The sequence below is a fragment of the Pteropus vampyrus genome, unplaced genomic scaffold (assembly GCF_000151845.1).
Source record: "Pteropus vampyrus isolate Shadow unplaced genomic scaffold, Pvam_2.0 Scaffold219, whole genome shotgun sequence".
Classification (NCBI taxonomy): Eukaryota; Metazoa; Chordata; class Mammalia; order Chiroptera; family Pteropodidae; genus Pteropus; species Pteropus vampyrus.
In genome coordinates, this window is record NW_011889000.1 from 2,117,504 (window position 1) to 2,134,787 (window position 17,284).

Genomic DNA, 17,284 nt, shown 5'->3' on the forward strand with positions numbered 1-17,284 from the left:
ATTCCAGGAACCATGAGCAAAATTGAAGCAGCAAATAAAGAAGAGGAAAGAAATGACCAAATATACAGAATAGATTTGATTAAAGTTCATTTTTTTCCAGAATCCATTTTCTTATATTGGCTCCTATTAACCAATTTGATTTAACTACAGGAAGAAATAAGAACTGTAATATTATCGTTTTCCTTTATAATATTTCCTCTGAAAATTAAAAAATTTCCATTATTATCAACTAGTGAACTATTTGGTAAAATATGTTAAGGTTCTCGTTGACAGGGTTGAAGATGACAAACCACAATTACTTTTTTGTTGCTGTTGGTCTAAATCTTTTTTTTTTTTTTTTTTTTAGTTTAAAGTATACAGTACGTTAGTTAGATACCTGTATAGTTTATAAAACGATCCCCCTAATTGCTCCTTCCCTCCTCTGGTTTGGCATTTAGCCAATATATTAATGCTGACTGCCACAGTACTTATTGATAGCAATTTTCCTGCAGCAAACTCAGAAACTTTACAGATTTGTTAATTGAAAACAATGATTTAAATTGTCATTAGAAAAAAAAATTAATAAAGAAAAAAGGATCACCTATAATTCATCTGCCTTACAACGAGAACTCTATTATTATAGACTACTTTTTCATGTTTTGATCTATTCAGTATCCTAATGAGCTTATTCCTATATTATTGGAAATTTATATACTTTCCGATTTCTTTGCTAGTATATACATATTCCTACAAAGATCATCTTCACCTTTGTTTTGGATTATATCCTTGGGATAAATTCCTTAGTCAAAGAGTAAGAATATCTTAATGGTATGTATTTTCATATTGTTTTGCAAAAGACTTTGATTAATTTACACTTGCAAGTATACCAATTTTACCCAAAACACTAAACATTTTTTAAAATACTGTTTATTTGTTTATTTTTTTGACGTGGAGAAGTTTAATGAGAGAAAAAAAATAAATCATTTAACAGAGAGATAATTTTACTGTTGATATATTAATGTATTTTCTTTCTCTTTTTCTATGTATATTTGTTTTAACATAGCTGAGACCATAACATAAGTGCTGCTTTGGCTTCATATGTTATAAGCATTTTTCCCAAAGTTTAATGGCTGTAGAGTTTTACCTCATGTTGATGTATCGTAGAATAGTGGTTAAAAATGTGGGAGCTAGATTCCCACCAGAGAATGAGGTCTGCCATTTAATAGCTGTGTAATCAGGAAAGTTATTTAATCTTTATTCTTTGATTTGTATTATCTGTGGAATGAGCTAGAACATGGCCCAAGGATTGAATGAGAAGATGCATGTAGCACATATTAGCATGGTGCCAGGGGAAGTGCTGAGTAAACATTGTTAAAAATAATTTTAGCAAACGTTAATTATTTGTGGATATTTTAGTTATTTTCAGTATTCTTCAATTATAAGTAATACATGATAAACATCTTTGTGCTTAAGTCTTTGTCCATATTTTAGACTATTTCTTTATAATAGATTTCCGGGAGTAGAATTACTAAGCTATATATTTTTTCAGAGTTCTTAATAATAGTTTGGGTAATGTAAGGCGCTGTGAAACAAAATGCCAGTTCTCAGCAACAACACACAAAGTTATTGTTTGCTCAGTTTAGAAGAGTATCTTGGAAAGTCAAGGGAGGAATACTTCCATATGCATCTGGTTCCATCAGTCACGTGCAGTCCTCTGTAATCAGATGGTGGTTGGGGAAAGAGAAGAGAATACGGTACATGGAGGGTCTTCCTGGGCCAGGTCTAAATGCGATGCGTATTTCTTCTATTCGTGTTCCGTTGGCTAGAACTCAGTCACACGACCACACCTAACTGTCATGGTTTTGCTTCGTGCTAGGGAAGAAGAGAAGTGGCTCCATGAGCAGCTAGCCAGCCTCTGCTGCACTCACTGGCTTTCTCGTTGTTTAAGTCTTTCAAACTCAGTACCTATGCAATAGCTAACAAGTTGTATCCTTAATATATAAAAAGTTTATTGAAATCAACAAGTAAAAGACAAACATTTCAATAACAACAAAAAAGCAAAAACTGTTTCAGGATCCACATATAGAACCCTTTCCAATGACCAATACACCATTCGAAATATACATTTTACCCTCACTAGCCATCAGTGAACTGTAAATTAATACAAAATATTAGAATATTAAAAAATATAAAAAGTAAAATCAACCAGCAAATCAGTAGGTTTTTCTTAATGAATAAACTTGTTAATGATGAAGTGAGACAAACATTCTTATAAACTACTGTGATAGTGAAAAATGGTTCTACCTTGCTGAAGAACAGTTTGACAATTTACTTCTGTGAATATATATTCAAGAGAATAATTAAATGTGCATATAAGGAACTATAGACAGATATATTTATTATAGTAGCATTTCAAATAGCAAAAATATGGAAACAAAATTAATGGCCAACATTAAGATTTTGTTTAAGCAAAATAAGGCGTCTCTGTAAGATAGATTATTAATTATGTGGATACCAAGTTGAGTTTTCAGATAATATTTAATTAATTAGAAAATGCTTATGATGGATTTAATTTAAAAGCAGGTTAGAAAAAAAACCCAGTCTTATAAAATTGTATGCATATATGTATATTATATGCATTCAAAAAAATTTAGAAGGAAGTATTAACAGTGGCTCACAGGTGAAGGATAAGAATTAGGATTATGGTGGTTTTTCTTTTTTATTAATTTGTATTTTCTAAGTTTCCTACATTGAACATGTTACTTTTGTAATCTAAGTAATTTAATTTTAAAATAAGACATAAGTTTTGAGGAAGAATTAGCTATGATTCACTTCAATTCATGTTTTTGAGTTCAGAGTAAATTTTCAACACCTTTACCATCGGTTTTCCTATTGAAATAAATATAATCCTCCTGAAACAAGTGGAGCTTGACTCTTTTTTTTTTTAAATAATACAACTAAAGTTTGTTGCATACAAAACACATACTTGTGTTTTGCAGAATAAAAAAAGGGAGAGGATTGGAAATTATATGCTCCGTTTTACAAGTATCGATGGCTCCCTAAGACTATCCTGACTATAAAGTGTATTTTAAGGCTTTTATTAAATGAGTTGCTGTCTCTAGAGCAAAAGGAACTGGGTGATAATAAATTCTTTGCTCTTGTTTTTTTTTTTTTTTTTGTAATTTAAACTTAAAAGACAGATATTGAATAATATGCCTAGTAATTATTTTCTGTGACATTTGCCTACTTGAAATGCTATAAAATATTGCTCGTGAAAGAAACAAATCCCTTTCAAGAAATGCAGGAACAGAGTATATGCTCCTATTTGCATGACATGTGAAAGGTCAGAGAAAATGGAATAAATCGGGGCGAAATCCTTTCTTGCACTAAAGGATTAATATTCCAAAAGCAGGAACACAATAACCTTTTATAATTCCTTCACTCGATTTAAATTAAAAGAAGAAAACCTTAGAACATATGAAATGCTTGGAAAACGCTCTGACAGAACCGCCAGTGACCTTATTTTACTGTTTGTCGTCCCGTCAGAGGAACTGACAGGCGTAACCTTCTAGAAGAGATAGAAGGTGATGTAGTTCAGTGCTGTGCAGATTTACATGAATATGGGAAAAGGATTTCTGACTGGGTGAGCTAGTTAAGTATATAATGTTCCAGATTTTCCTAAAGAAAGCTAAGAAAAGCTTTGGCATAGTATTCAGATGGCTTCAAAGACGGCCTGCTTTTGATCCCCATTACACCCAGCCTGACGTGTGGCTTCTCTCATGTGGCTTTGATGTAGCAGCCTGTCTGCTCCTTTTCCTTTTCTTTGCCTATAATCCTAAATTCACTGCATTGCCCCAAGAGAGCAGGCTTATGCCATTTAATAACCAGAAGCACAAGTATGCCCTCTTCTCCTTTAAGACTTCTCAAACATACTGCTAGTATCTGGGGAAGATGACCACCTCGTTTCTTTCATTATCCCTGGCAAGAATGCAACAGTAATGCATTTATCTATTTAATAGTGTATCAACTATGTAGAAGAGTTAAGCTGTAAGCGATTTGACCTGAATATAATTTTCTGACTTTTCCGGCAAACATGATATTCGTTTGTATAGTTTTTTTTTTTTTTTAATAGAGAAAGAATCAAGATGCTGGAGGTAGAATTTGGCCACACGTATTTTATATGTTCCTAAGACTCCCTAGAGTGTAAAGTGTTACACTTTAGGGTGACACTTAAGGTGATTCATGTCACACAGACTGATACTAATGGCTTTACACAGGCTAAATCTGTGTATACCGACCAGTTTACAAACAATCAGACAAAAACCATTTAAATCACCCAGTGGAGAAACCCGGCCTCCCGCAGGCCGTCGCTGTTTCTTTGCTCTCCACTGCAAACCTTTCGTCAACTTTCGTCCCAGCTGTGGGCAGACAGACAATCCCAGACTATGCTGAGAGTAATGCAGTGAGTCAGAAATCCAGAAACTGAAAGAGCTCATTAGCAAACAGCGTGAAATCAGAGCGAGACAATCACGGCAGTCAGGGCAAAATCGAAGGCCGTGACTCAGAGGGCGCAGCCAGCGGTGTCCTTGTGTTTCAGTGCGGGACAGCGGCCATGGAGTGCATGCGGCAGTACATCAGCGAGGTGCTGGATTTCATGGCGGACATGCACACGCTGACCAAGCTGAAGGTAAGAGCGCTTACGTCTGCTCATCTCAGCTTAGCGAAGCACACAGACGTTGTTAGGGGCTTAAGCAGACCCGATGGGGATCCGATTGTTGCCTGGAGAGGCAGCTGTGGCGCCACCCAATGAGCGCATAGCTGGGGAGTCTGCAGAACTGAGATCCGCCTGCGCATAGAGGGAAAGGAGATCTGCGCGCCATCCGCGGTGTGCGGAGCTTTCCTTTTGCTGCGTAATCGGTTCTTGCGATGCCCCCATTGCGGTGTTACCCCGTTTTACACATGTGGAAACTGAAACCCGAGGTGGCGCAGTAATTTGCTCAAGGTCACAAAACTGATAGTGATGAAGGCCGACTTGACCTAGGACTGTGGTAACTCCCGAACCCCTCTTCACTGTGCCACACACAGAGCCTTGTGCAACTACTCAGAGCCTCAGTTTCCTCACTTGCAAAACGAGCCTCATAATATCTACCTTTGCCAACTGTTAAAAGGTTCGATGTAAAATAATGCACGTGAAGAGGCTTTCGTAAACTGTAACATTATACAAACATAAGGCATTATGGTTTTTCTCTGGATTGAACCTACCTTCTTCAAGGAAATAATAAAAGACAAAGGATAGCACAGACTTTAATTTACACGTGGGCAAAATCCCAGTGAAGTTGTTGAGCTTATTGACGGTTTCGCAGGGTAGAATAAATTGCTGATGCAAGTCAACTTGCCGGCGGTGAGTCAGCTAGGGAGCTAAAAGATTGATAGTCTGAGAGCTTTCAGGAAGGCCCCGGACAGAGGGCAGAACATGGCCCAAGGAGCCGCCAGATTGCAGTCTGGCACTACGTTATTCCTTTTTGATAAACAGGATGTAGTCATACCAGAAGTTCGTCAGCTAAAAATATAGTCCCTTTTTTACTCAACTTAGTTACCAGACTCTGCTCAAATGATCCCAGAATTTCTTGGGGGTAGTGATAGATTTGGAAATGCTAGGTGGAAAGTAGAATCAAAATTTAAACTGATGATTTCTCACACTATCCAAACCCAGTCATTTCCAAGGAAGCTCCCCTAGTGTTTGATCGTACACTGGTTGCTGGTTACTGAATCTGGTTGCCTACACTCAAATGACTTTGATGTACAAAGAAGAGGGAACGGTTGTTACCTAAACATTTTTAGTTCGTTTTGTATAGCCACTTTCAAAATACAGAGACAAATAATGATCAAAAAGTTGGGGATATAACCCACTCCTCTGATTTTACATAGGATTAGCAAACAGATGAGAAAGGTCAAATGGCAAGTGGCTTATCTAAGTCCATGTGACTCATTGAGACAGAACTGGGTCTAGAACCCAGGTTTCAACTCCCAATTCAGTGCTCTTTCCACTGACTAATGTTAAGCAAAGACATTTTTCTAAGTTAATTCAACAAACATGTATTAAGCGACTGTAATGTAGCTGGCACTCTTCTAAGCAGTTAGGGATGCAGTAAGGAACAAAAACAGAGTAGCTGCCCTCATTTCGTTTATAGTCTGGTAGTAGAGGCCAATTTTAATGAAAATTTCATACAAACTAAGGTAAAATTGCGATTTTAACGATTGCTGTGAAGAAGGGTAGACGATGGCATGAGAGTTTCTAACAGGATGGTATGACCTAGCCAGGGAGGTCAGGGAAGGCTTCTTGGAGGAGGTGATACTTGAGCTAAAATCCAAACAATGAATAGCAATTAATTAGGTAAAGAAAGGCAGGAACAGTATTTCAGGCAGAGAAAAGCATGAGCAAAGGCCAGTGATGGGAGAGACCCAGTGTACCTGGGGTCACAAGGACGAAGGGGTAAGATACGGAGGTCAGCAGTAGCTGGATCATTCCAGGATTTTTAGGTTATGCCGAGGAATTTCTTTTTTCTTTTATTCTAAGAACAGTGGGAAGCCACTGAAGAAGTTTCATTGGATTGTATGCTTGGGAATGGTGAGAGAAGGTGTGGCAATGACGACCTGATCTTTTCAAAGAGTGGCCTGGAGTGTCTCCAGGTACTCTGCCAAAGTCACAAAACACCGTTTGGTTTTGCAGAGCCACATGAAGACGTGTTCCCAGCCTCTGCATGAAGATACCTTTGGTGGACATCTCAAAGTTGGGTTGGCGCAGATCGCTGCCATGGAGATCTCCCGGGGCAACCACAGAGATAACAAAGCTGTGATTCGCTATCTGCCTTGGCTCTATCATCCCCCTTCTGCAATGCAACAGGGGTAAGACCCTTATTATTCCAGCAATAAGGGTAAATAAAGGCAGGAAACACCCTGAGATCCCTGGGGCTCAGTGAGAGCTAACGAACACACCGAAGATTTATGGGAGTGGAGTATGATTGGTTGGGAAGATGGAAATTGAAACCCATCTCCATTCTTCCTTGGGGACCCAGCAGCATTTCTGAGCGTGTGCACTTCATGACATGCTGCCAATTAAAGAAATTTGTCCTTATACAAAAACTTCAGACGTTCCGATGGATGATGAAAACTTGGAGCTTAAAACTACCACTTTAACTCTTAATTTCAACTCATTAAATATATCGATAGGTATTTACTGCACACTTACATAAGCTTTTGCCTTCAAGGAGCTTCGATTGTAGCTGGAACAAAATCTGTGAGATGAAATAGAGTGCCAGGAGGTGTGAGCCCCTGATCCTGCTTGTAAGGGAGGCTAAGAGGAGAGATGCCTGTGGGTAGTTTATCTGGGAACTCAGAGCAGGTTCAAGCCTGCCATTTTGCATAGTTAGCTTCCTGGCTAGTGGAAAGGTTTGGAGTGGGGGGAGGGGAGGGCAGGAGGAGAAAATTATTGGAGAGCAGGAAAATGGGTGGTTGTATGTTAGATCTATCTCTTCCTCTATTCCCTCCTCTCAAGTGGGGATGTCATACTTTCTAATGAGAGGAAAGGGAAGAGTTTAGAAAGAGAAGCTAGCGAGAAAGGCAGGTTCGTGGAAAAATGGTATTTAATTCTGTGTCACCAAAGGCTGCTCTTTGCTCAAGAAGCTGATCCCGCAATAGGGTGGGAAACAAGAAAAACAGATTATTTTGTTGGCACTCTGCCACCTGGGTATTTTATTTTATTAATTGTCTACAAGACCATACTCTTAATCCCTTCCATCTATAAGCCTTTGTTGAGCCCCCAACGAAACGGAGAACATAAAGTCATCTTTAACCCTTCCTTCTCTGACAGACCTAAAGAATTCATCGAGTGTGTCTCCCACATCCGTCTTTTGTCCTGGCTGCTTCTCGGGTCCCTCACTCACAATGCAGTGTGTCCAAATGCCTCCTCTCCGTGCCTGCCCATACCTCTGGATGCAGGTTCCCATATTGCAGACCATCTTATTGTCATCTTGATTGGATTTCCAGAGCAATCAAAGGTAAGTGATTTCTGCAAGCCGAAGACCATATGCATTGAAATTGCTAATAGAAACCCTTATCAGCCAATTATGTTTCTTCTGAGAAGAAAATGCATCTTATCACTGGCCCTCCTGTGGATATTTGGAAAGCAACTTTGTGCTAATGCCTTATTTAAAGTTGTTTAAATTCCCAGACTATCTTTTCTTCCCCTAAATTGTTTTTTTTGGTTTACTTCGATGAAGATAGATGATGGAGGCAAGGAAGAGTTAGCTTCCTAGGCATTTTTGTCTCTAAATAATGAAGAGAAATAAGAGGTTAGAAATATAATAAAAATTCTTTGATCAGTTTTTAGAACCAGATATGCAGCGGGAGAAAATTTATGCCCTATCTAATTCTTTGTGCACTATATTTTCAACTCAAATCTCTAGGGATATTTGAAGATGCAAAATGAAAATAAGAAGGCCAGTCGGGGGCTTACCGAAGTGCTTACCTATGTAGGGAATTTCATAAATTGTAGAGACAGATGACAGGCTTTAGAGAGTAAAGCAAACCCAAGGCAGGCATCAATCACGAGCCGGTACAAGCAAACCAGACATGCTGGTACTAATCAGCTACGAGGAGCCAAGGACCCTTCACAGAGCTTAGGCGAATCCTGGGAGGTCGTGGCGGGCTTGGGCCAGGACAGGCTGGCTCTGTGGTAGAGTAGAGCACCCATCCAAATGACCTGGATGATGTTTGCATGAGGTATTAGGCTGTCGGTTTCTGATATTTCAACTCAGATCTGTGATGGTACTTTGTTCATTTTGTGACCTTGAAAAAGTTAAGTTTTTTTAATCTATAAAACAGACGAGGGGATGGTTTGAGAATTGTGGAGGTGATCTATGACACGTCTGCAGCACAGTGCCCGGGACACTGTTGGTGCTCACTCAGCCACTGCTTGCCTCTAGTAGGAATACTATCTTTGCTGTTGCTGCTGGCTGCTGCTACTACTAGTAGTAGTACGACTATTAAATGCCGGGCAGTGTGTTCGTGTATATAATAGCCCCATTTACTCCTAACTACGGCTCTCTGATGGGGCGCCGTTATCTCCCTGTTGCAGACGAGGCCACGCCCTAACGTGGTAGAATGATTATTCTTCCTCACCTAGTTCAGGGATGGGAATATCAGTTTCGCTAAACGGCAAGGGGGCGGGTAGCTTTCTTCTGCAAACTAAGGTGGCTCCTCTTTGGAAAGATGCTTTGTCCTCTGAGCACACTCCCACTGACGAGTAAAGAGCAGCTTGTCTTAAGGTGATGAATCACGAGTGTGTACCTGGGCGCCGCCTCCTTCGGCCTGGGATCACTCGGAGGGACCGCTCTCTGGCTTCTGCGTGGAAGGCCGGGGCCCACCAGAGGGTAACGCCTCTTCCTTTCGTTCTTCTTCAGACGTCCGTGCTGCACATGTGTTCGCTCTTCCACGCATTTATCTTTGCTCAGCTCTGGACGGTGTATTGCGAGCAAAGCGCTGTAGCTCCAAATGTCCAAAGTCAGAATGAATTCAGCTTCACGGCGATCCTGACTGCGCTGGAGTTTTGGAGCCGGGTGACACCCAGCATCCTTCAGCTGATGGCCCACAACAAAGTGGTGAGTTCGCAAAAAAGTGTTCCCTCTCGGCTAGAATCTCGACATGTAGACTCACTCCCAGCCCTCACACGACCTGTCTTAAAGATCTCAGCCGTAGTGGTATCTAAACCGATGGGTGGATTTTTGTGTTATAAACTGGATGTTCTACCCACACGAAAACTTCCATGAAAAACAAAGCAAACAAGTCAATTCAGTAAAAACGATTTTTGTTTTCTCTGCTTACTACCAAAGGAAACGTATGAAACGTCTACCATTAAGGGCTGTTTTGCCGCAATAAATTCAGAGGGTTAGGAGGGAGATCCATATCATTTTTGGATTCCAAGGCAACTTGGAAAAACTCTAGCCAACCGTGGTGTTTAAGAGCAGACCAACTGAACACATGTGCTCATTTCACTCAGGCTCAAAACCTGAAAAGAACCCCACCTTTCTGAGTTGCCCAGGAGGCTCTAGGCTGCCCAGTCTTCACATCCAGTTCCATTTTGCTGTGGATGGCTCACCGAGAAAGGGGCTGCTCCAGACCTCACCAGAAACGTCTGCAGCGTGGTTAGCATGAGCCTGCTTCACTGAAGGTCGGAGGGTGTAGGAAGGAATTTACGGGGGAGCCCTTTGGTTCAGCTTACTGCTTTGGAGGAGGATTCTGAGCTGGGGAAGCAATAGCCATTGTCTCAGTATGGGTCAAATTCATGTCTGTGAGGGGCAAGGGACCCGGAAGAACACCATAACGATGGTCCCATCATGAGCAGAAACCCAGCACCGCACCGTCCACAAAAGGCGTTCCAGAAATGATTTTCGATTGACTATCAGTCCAAGAAATATTTTCTTATAGGTCTAATTGGAAAGGGGATTATACATTTCCTTTTAGTAAAACAGTTCCTTTTCTTCAGAGAAGCAGATGCTATAAGGTCATTCTGTATGGAGAGAGCTGTTTAGTTCAATTTAAAAGGCATTTGTGTGAAAATTTTAGGGTGCACGAACAGTTCTGACTGCTATGGAGATAATTATGTTTATTGGATCGTAGAGTCTTAGAGATGAGCATTCTGTTCTGTTATTTTACAGACAATGAAATGGAAACCTCTAACTGAAGTAGGGATTCAAAGTTTCCTTCTATTTTCATTCGTTTTTTGATGTCGTTAATACCTCTCCTTCAAAGCTCTCTTGATATTCAGATGTTACAAATGAATGTTTTATAAATGATGTTATAAATGAATTTGAATTAATTTTATCCTGAAATTGAAGGTCCGGCCTTAGGAATTTCTGAATCTCTACTGCACTTTTGAACTCTCGTAAGCACAGTTACCTTGTTCCATAAAGAACAAAGCCTCAAAGACAGACATGCAAAAATATTAAACAGCCACTCCGGATGACGTAACTGTGCAGAAAGGATCAAGATGGAAAAAGGGACCTAAGCCCAAAGAGTTCTATAGCTGGAAATGAAGAAGCGGAAGCCATTGATCCCCTGGTGTGAATCACGGTGCAGGGTAGATTAGTGAGATCAGTACCCCAATTCTATTGGCAGCCCCGAGTTAGATGAGGAAGGCATGACAATTGCAAAACCTCTGGAGCTTTAAAAATTCAGTTTCCGGTTAATAGACACCACTCTGTGTGGTCCTCTGTGGTCATCGTGCAGACAGACCTAATGGGCACGGGGCGTGGGTTCTCTACAGCTGCAGACTGGTTTGCGTAGTTTCCATATTACTGGGAGTGGAATTGATTTTCATGTTTGTTGTTTCAGATGGTAGAAATGGTGTGTCTCCATGTGATTAGTTTAATGGAGGCATTGCAAGAATGCAATTCAACAATTTTTGTCAAGGTAGGAAAATCTTAAGATTTTTATAGACCGTTTCTTGCTGCTAAAATTAAATGTGGATTTATTTTGAATGTATCTTCTGAAGAGGAAAAGAAAAGTGGTTTAATTTGAATACCCAAAGTTGGGACTGGAGGATTCGGGCTCATATAGCAACCCTTATCAAATGGTTATTGTGTTATTTTTGCTGTTGCTCTGCTGCTGTGACAAACTCTACCTGGGTTAAATGTGTCGGACCATGATTACATGTAACACAAGCAATTACAATGTTACTGGGGACCGTTGATCTGAAAATGACCCTATAGTAATATAAATTGGTGGGAGGTCACCAAGATATCCAGAAAACCAAGGAAAATCGTCTGTGATCGTTTGACTTGGTCGCGGGTACTTTTCTCTAAGATAAATAGATTCAGGTTCTAATATTACTATTCTAAATTATTAGATAGCACATGAAAGGAATTTAAGCATTCGTCATCTATCCAGTGACATCAGAAACGTACTGCGGGATAAAACTATGAGAGTAAAGGGGAACTTGGTTTCTCGCTCACTTACCTTTCTAGTTTCCCCTTTTCCGTTCCTTCCTGTCGTTCCACCTCTTTGTCTCACCGATTCTCTGTTCTTTTTCCTCTTGTGCCAGCCACTTCCTTCTTTCCCTTTCACTTCCGTGCTCCCTTGTCTCGGCCGCCATCACCCCCACCCCACCACAGAGGGCATCAGTTTGGAACCTTAGAACTTGCTATGTTGCTCCTTGGTTGAATCCCTTCTTCAGTAAAGGATGCTTTTCAAGTTAACTCACACAGCGCTAAAGAAAAGGGAGCCCATTTGCAGGGGAAACTTGACTGTTGCCAGAACACTGCGAGGTAGTTGGTTCCAATGGGGTAGATGTAGCTTATCCAGCTCAACAGTAGCACAAGTCAACACTGCGAGACAAACTACATGACTGATTCTTAGATGATCACACCTGATTTTATTTTTCACAACTTTATTAAAGTATAACTTACGTACAGTAAACTATACATATTTAAAGTGTACAGTTTGATAGAACTTGACAAATATTACCACAGTCAAGATTATGAACACATTTATTACCCGCTAAAGTTCTCTTGTTCCCATTTATAACCTTGTCATTCCACCACTCTCTGTACCTCTCCTCTTCATCCCCAAGCAACTCCTGATCTGCTTTCTATCACTCTAGGTTTGCATATTCTAGAATGTTCTATAAATGGTACAGTATGTACTTTTTTTTCTGCCTTTCACTCAGAATAATTATCTTGAGATTAATATCCATGTTGTTGCATGTGTCAGTAGGTCATTTTTTTTTTTGGTTTCTGAGTAATATTTCATTGTATGGAATACCACGTTTTATTTATCCATTCATTAATTAATGGACATCTGAACTGTTTTCATTTTGGGGCTATTACAAATAAGGCTGCTATGACTATTCATGTACCAGTCTTTGTGTAGACATATGCTTTCATATATGTTAGATAAATAACTAGGAGGGAATAGCTAGGTCTTTGCTCTGAAAGCTACTTTGATATAAAGAAAAGCAGTCCAGTTTTCTTTTGACTAGTGTTAGCCTGGTATGTCTTTTCCCATTCTTTTACTTTTAATCTATTAGTATCTTTATATTTAAAGTGTATTTCTTATAGGCAGCTATAGTTCGGTGTTGGGTTTTTTTAAAAGCTCACTCTGACGATCTTTTGCTTTTAATTGGAGTTTTTAAACAAGTTTCATTTAATGTGTTTTGCGATATTGTTGGGGTTAAATCTACTATCTGGCTGTTGATTTTCTATATTTCTCATCTGTTCTTTGTCTCTCATTCCCTCTCTTTATGCTTTTTTTGGACCGAGTTTTTAATGATCAAAATTTGGATGGAATTTCCTCTTCTTTTTCTGGTTTCTTAAAATTGAAGCTGACATCGTAAATTGGAGAACCTTCTTCTTTTCAATCAGCAGTGTTTAGTGCTCTAAATTTCCTAAGTACTGCTTGAGCTGCATTCTTCCATGTTTAGATATGTTCTCATTTCCGTTCATTCTAAAATGCTTTCTAATGTCCATTAGGGTTTCTTCTTTGATTCAGGGGTTATTTAGAAGTGCGCTTTTTAATTCTATTATTGGTAAAATGTCTTAATTGTTGTTTTAGTGGTTGATTTATAGTGTATAGTGTACATTTTTAACTTATCACAATCTACCTTCAAGTAATATAACACTTCATAAATAGTATAAGGACGTATAATAGTATACTTTCATTTCTCACCTCCCGGCTTTGTGCTGTTACTGTCATATACTTTATTCAACTATGTTATATAACAAACCATATATTATTATTAAATGTCAACAGTCATCTCTTATAGAGATGAGAATTTTTAAAAATATTTATTTATATTTGCTATTATTGCCATGTTTATATTTGCCATTTTCAGTGTGTTTCATTTCTGTCATCTTCTTTCTGCCCAAAAGACTTTTTTTTCCTTTTATTTTTTTTTATCGATTCTCGTGCAGGTCTCCTGGTGATTAATTCCTATAGGTTTTGTGTGTCTGAGAATCTTACTTTGCCTTCATTTTGAAAAATACTTTTGCTGGGTATCGAATTCTAGGTTCAAATTTTTTTTCCTAGTACTTTAAAAATGTTGCTCCACACATTGTTTCTGACCAGAAATCTGTATCATTCTTATTGTTCTTAATTCTGTCTGTAACATGTCTTTTTTTTCTCTGGCTTTTTAAAAGATTTTTCTCTTTACCATTGTTGTTGAGCAATTTGATAATGAAACACCTTGGTGTGGTTTTCTTCATGTTTCTTGTGCTTGGATTGGTTGAACTTCTTGGATCTGTCAATTTATAGTTTTCATTATAGTTGGAAATGTATCAGCCATTATTTCTTAAACTATTTTCTTCTATGCTTGTATTCAGCATATTCAATATTTCCTTTACTTTTTGACACTATTGATTATAGTTATAATAACTTTTAATGTCCTTGTCTAGTAATTGTTATCTGTATCATTTTTCAGTCTTTTCCAATTGCTTGATTTTTCTTCTTATTTTGGGTCACATTTTCCTGCTTCTTTGCACAGCTGGTAATTTTTTACTGAATTCTTGACATTTTGAATTTGACATTTTTGGGGGCTGGATATTTTTTCATTCCTACAAATATTCTTGAGCCGTATTCTGTGGCATAGTTAAATTACTTAGAAACAGTCTTATCCTTTTGAGTCTTGCCTTTAAGCTTGCTAAGTGGGATCAAAGCAGCATTTTGTCTAGGGCTAATGTTTCTTCACTACTCAAGTGGTATCCTGAGTACTCTACTTAATGTGCTATTGTTTAGAAGATTTTTTTTCACTGTAACTGGTGGAAACAGAGACTATTGCTGGCCCTATTTGACCACCAGGGATTTTCCCCTCTAATTTTGTTGGGTTGTTTTTTCTTCAGTCTTGGGTAGTTTTTCTCATGTGTGTGCACTGGTTACTCTTCAGCTCCAGACTCAAGGGGGACCCTTTACAGATCTCCAGAGTTTTCCCTCTCTTTGTGCAACTTTCTCCTCTCTGGTAACCGGCCTTACCAACTCTACCCACGTTGGCCTCTCTGGACACCCGGCCCCACTTCCCTAATCCAGGAAGACGGCCAGGCTGTGCTACTGCCTGCAAACTCTCTCTAGGCAGTAGGTTAGACTAATTGTAGGGCTCACTTTGTTTGTTTCCTTCCTTGGTGACCACCGTCTGGCATTGCTGATGCTCAGTATCTGAAAACCATCATTTCATAGATTCCACCTGGAATTTTAGCTGTTTCAGGCAAGTGGGTAAATCTTTGTTATTCTAGCTTTATTAAAGAGAGAGAGTTTCACAACTAATTTTAATTTTGAGGGCAGGTGCAAACATGGAGTGAAATGAAGACAGCCCATCCAAGCAGGACATCTTTCATTTATCCTATTGCATAAATCAAAATAAGAGAGAATGGATTGCTTTTATTTGGTGAAAAGCAACCTATTTTCTCAAATGTCCTTTAGTTTTCCAGATTCTGTTTCGGAAAAGAAAAAAAAAAGCCCAACCAACTTTATTATAACATTACAGAGCCTAAAATAAATTACATCTAATTCTTACTGACAGCTTTGTAGGAACCACTAGCAAAAGGGAACTGAAATGGTTGTTATTCAGTAAGTGAAATTAGCATTCCTGAAATAGGATGACTGCTGGATTATATAATGCTATCAATAATCATGAGATTTAACCTGAAGCCTTTAGTCATGTGATTTGTAAATCACAAACCTGAAGGTCCCTTGTAGGTATATTTTTTAATCTTATGGTCAGATGTTACATCAGTGGAGAAATAATAAAAAACTCTGGTAAAACCAACCTTGCTATTCCCCTTGCTTGCCTCATACAGGCCCTTAGCCCCAGTGACAGCATTGGGAAAGGCGTCCACCCAGGCTCAGAGTCCTCAGTGCTCCCTGGCCCCTACTCACCCTAGTCCCTCAGGATTCTTAACAGGAGGTTAGTCTAGGTATTTCTCTATATCAAGAGGCCTGTGGGCCTTCTTCCATATCAAATAGGTCAATAATCGGTAAAAGTCTGTAGATGTTAGGACTCTCAGCCTTGGTTCTTGATGTAAAGACATTTTTCCGCCATTCAGAAAAGCCTAGATGAGCCAGCTCTGCTAAGAGCCGATAACACAGCCTTATCCCAGTTTCGCTCTGAGTGTTGATGGCAGGGGGAGGCAAAGAGAGGGTGTCATTCCCTGAGATTTTGAATTTTAGTCCAATTACATCTTCTGAGACACACTATACTCCATTTCTAAATAACAGTATTTATGTCAGAGACTCAATATCAACTGACCGCAACATAAACACCATGTTTAGGAGTAAACATCACTGGAAGACAAATTAGCAAATTATACACATCGGTAGAATGTTGAAAGCAGAGCGACAGTCAGATTCAGCCTTGGAAACAAAAAGCATAGATTGAAATGTAATTGATCACTTCACCAACTTGTTGTTTTTAACGTTTTGATGAATTCGATGAGACCGGCAGCCCACGGCCATGGCTAGTGAAGAGCGGTCGTTTGTACACTGTCCCCGGCCCACAGGTTCCCTTCCTGGTTCTCCCACTTTGTTCGCTGCATTGCTGGCCTCCAGTTTGCCACGGCTGGAAACCTCAGCTTTTTCCTTGGCTTCTTCCTCACTCCAAAGAGCAAGCGAGTCTCCAGATGCTTACCGGTGATCTCCGCAGGCAGCATCCTTCTCCATCCCCAGAGCCACCCTTGGACTTACCTCCACCGTGGAGGCAGCCTCCACACTGGGCCCCTGCCCCCCTCCTCCGTGTCCTTCTGCAGACGGCTGCCACAGTGACCTCTCTGGAGCGTAGTCCGCTCATGGCGAATGAGGCTCATGCGGAGATTTGGAATCAAATCCAGTCTCACGTGGCATCCCAGCTCGTCTGTGAGATGATCTCACGTCTGCTTTCCTACACTCACTGTGCGTGGCCCTCTCCGAAGAGCCTCGCTCTCTAGCACCGTGCGACACCTTGCTGTCTCCTCACCTCTCCACGCACTCCTGCCTCTGGGCGTTGCTTCCCGGGGTGCTCTTGTATTACTTGGCTAGGGCCACTGGGTGGTTTGAATGACAGAAATGTATTCTGTCATCGGTCTGGAGGCCAGAAGTTCAAGTTCAAGGCGTCCCAGGGCTGGTTCCTTCTGAGGCGGAGGGCGAGTCTGCTTCCTGCTTCTCCTCTAGCTGCCGGTGGTGCTAACGGTCCTAGGCTTGTAGATCTCTCTCTGCCTTTATGTTCACATGGTGTTCTCCCCGTGTATGTGGTCTCCATGTCCAGATGTCCCTTTTTTGTAAGAGCACG

At 40.0% G+C, this 17,284-nt stretch overlaps 1 protein-coding gene across 1 annotated transcript in view; it reads left to right on the forward strand.

Annotated features, from left to right (window-relative positions):
• UNC79 (unc-79 homolog, NALCN channel complex subunit) overlaps positions 1-17,284 on the forward strand; it is a 185,541-nt gene that overhangs the window by 164,083 nt on the left and 4,174 nt on the right. The window contains 5 exon segments of the mRNA XM_023538367.1: positions 4,577-4,666; positions 6,710-6,885; positions 7,850-8,036; positions 9,441-9,638; positions 11,371-11,454. Coding sequence (XP_023394135.1) covers positions 4,577-4,666; positions 6,710-6,885; positions 7,850-8,036; positions 9,441-9,638; positions 11,371-11,454 — 735 coding nt within the window.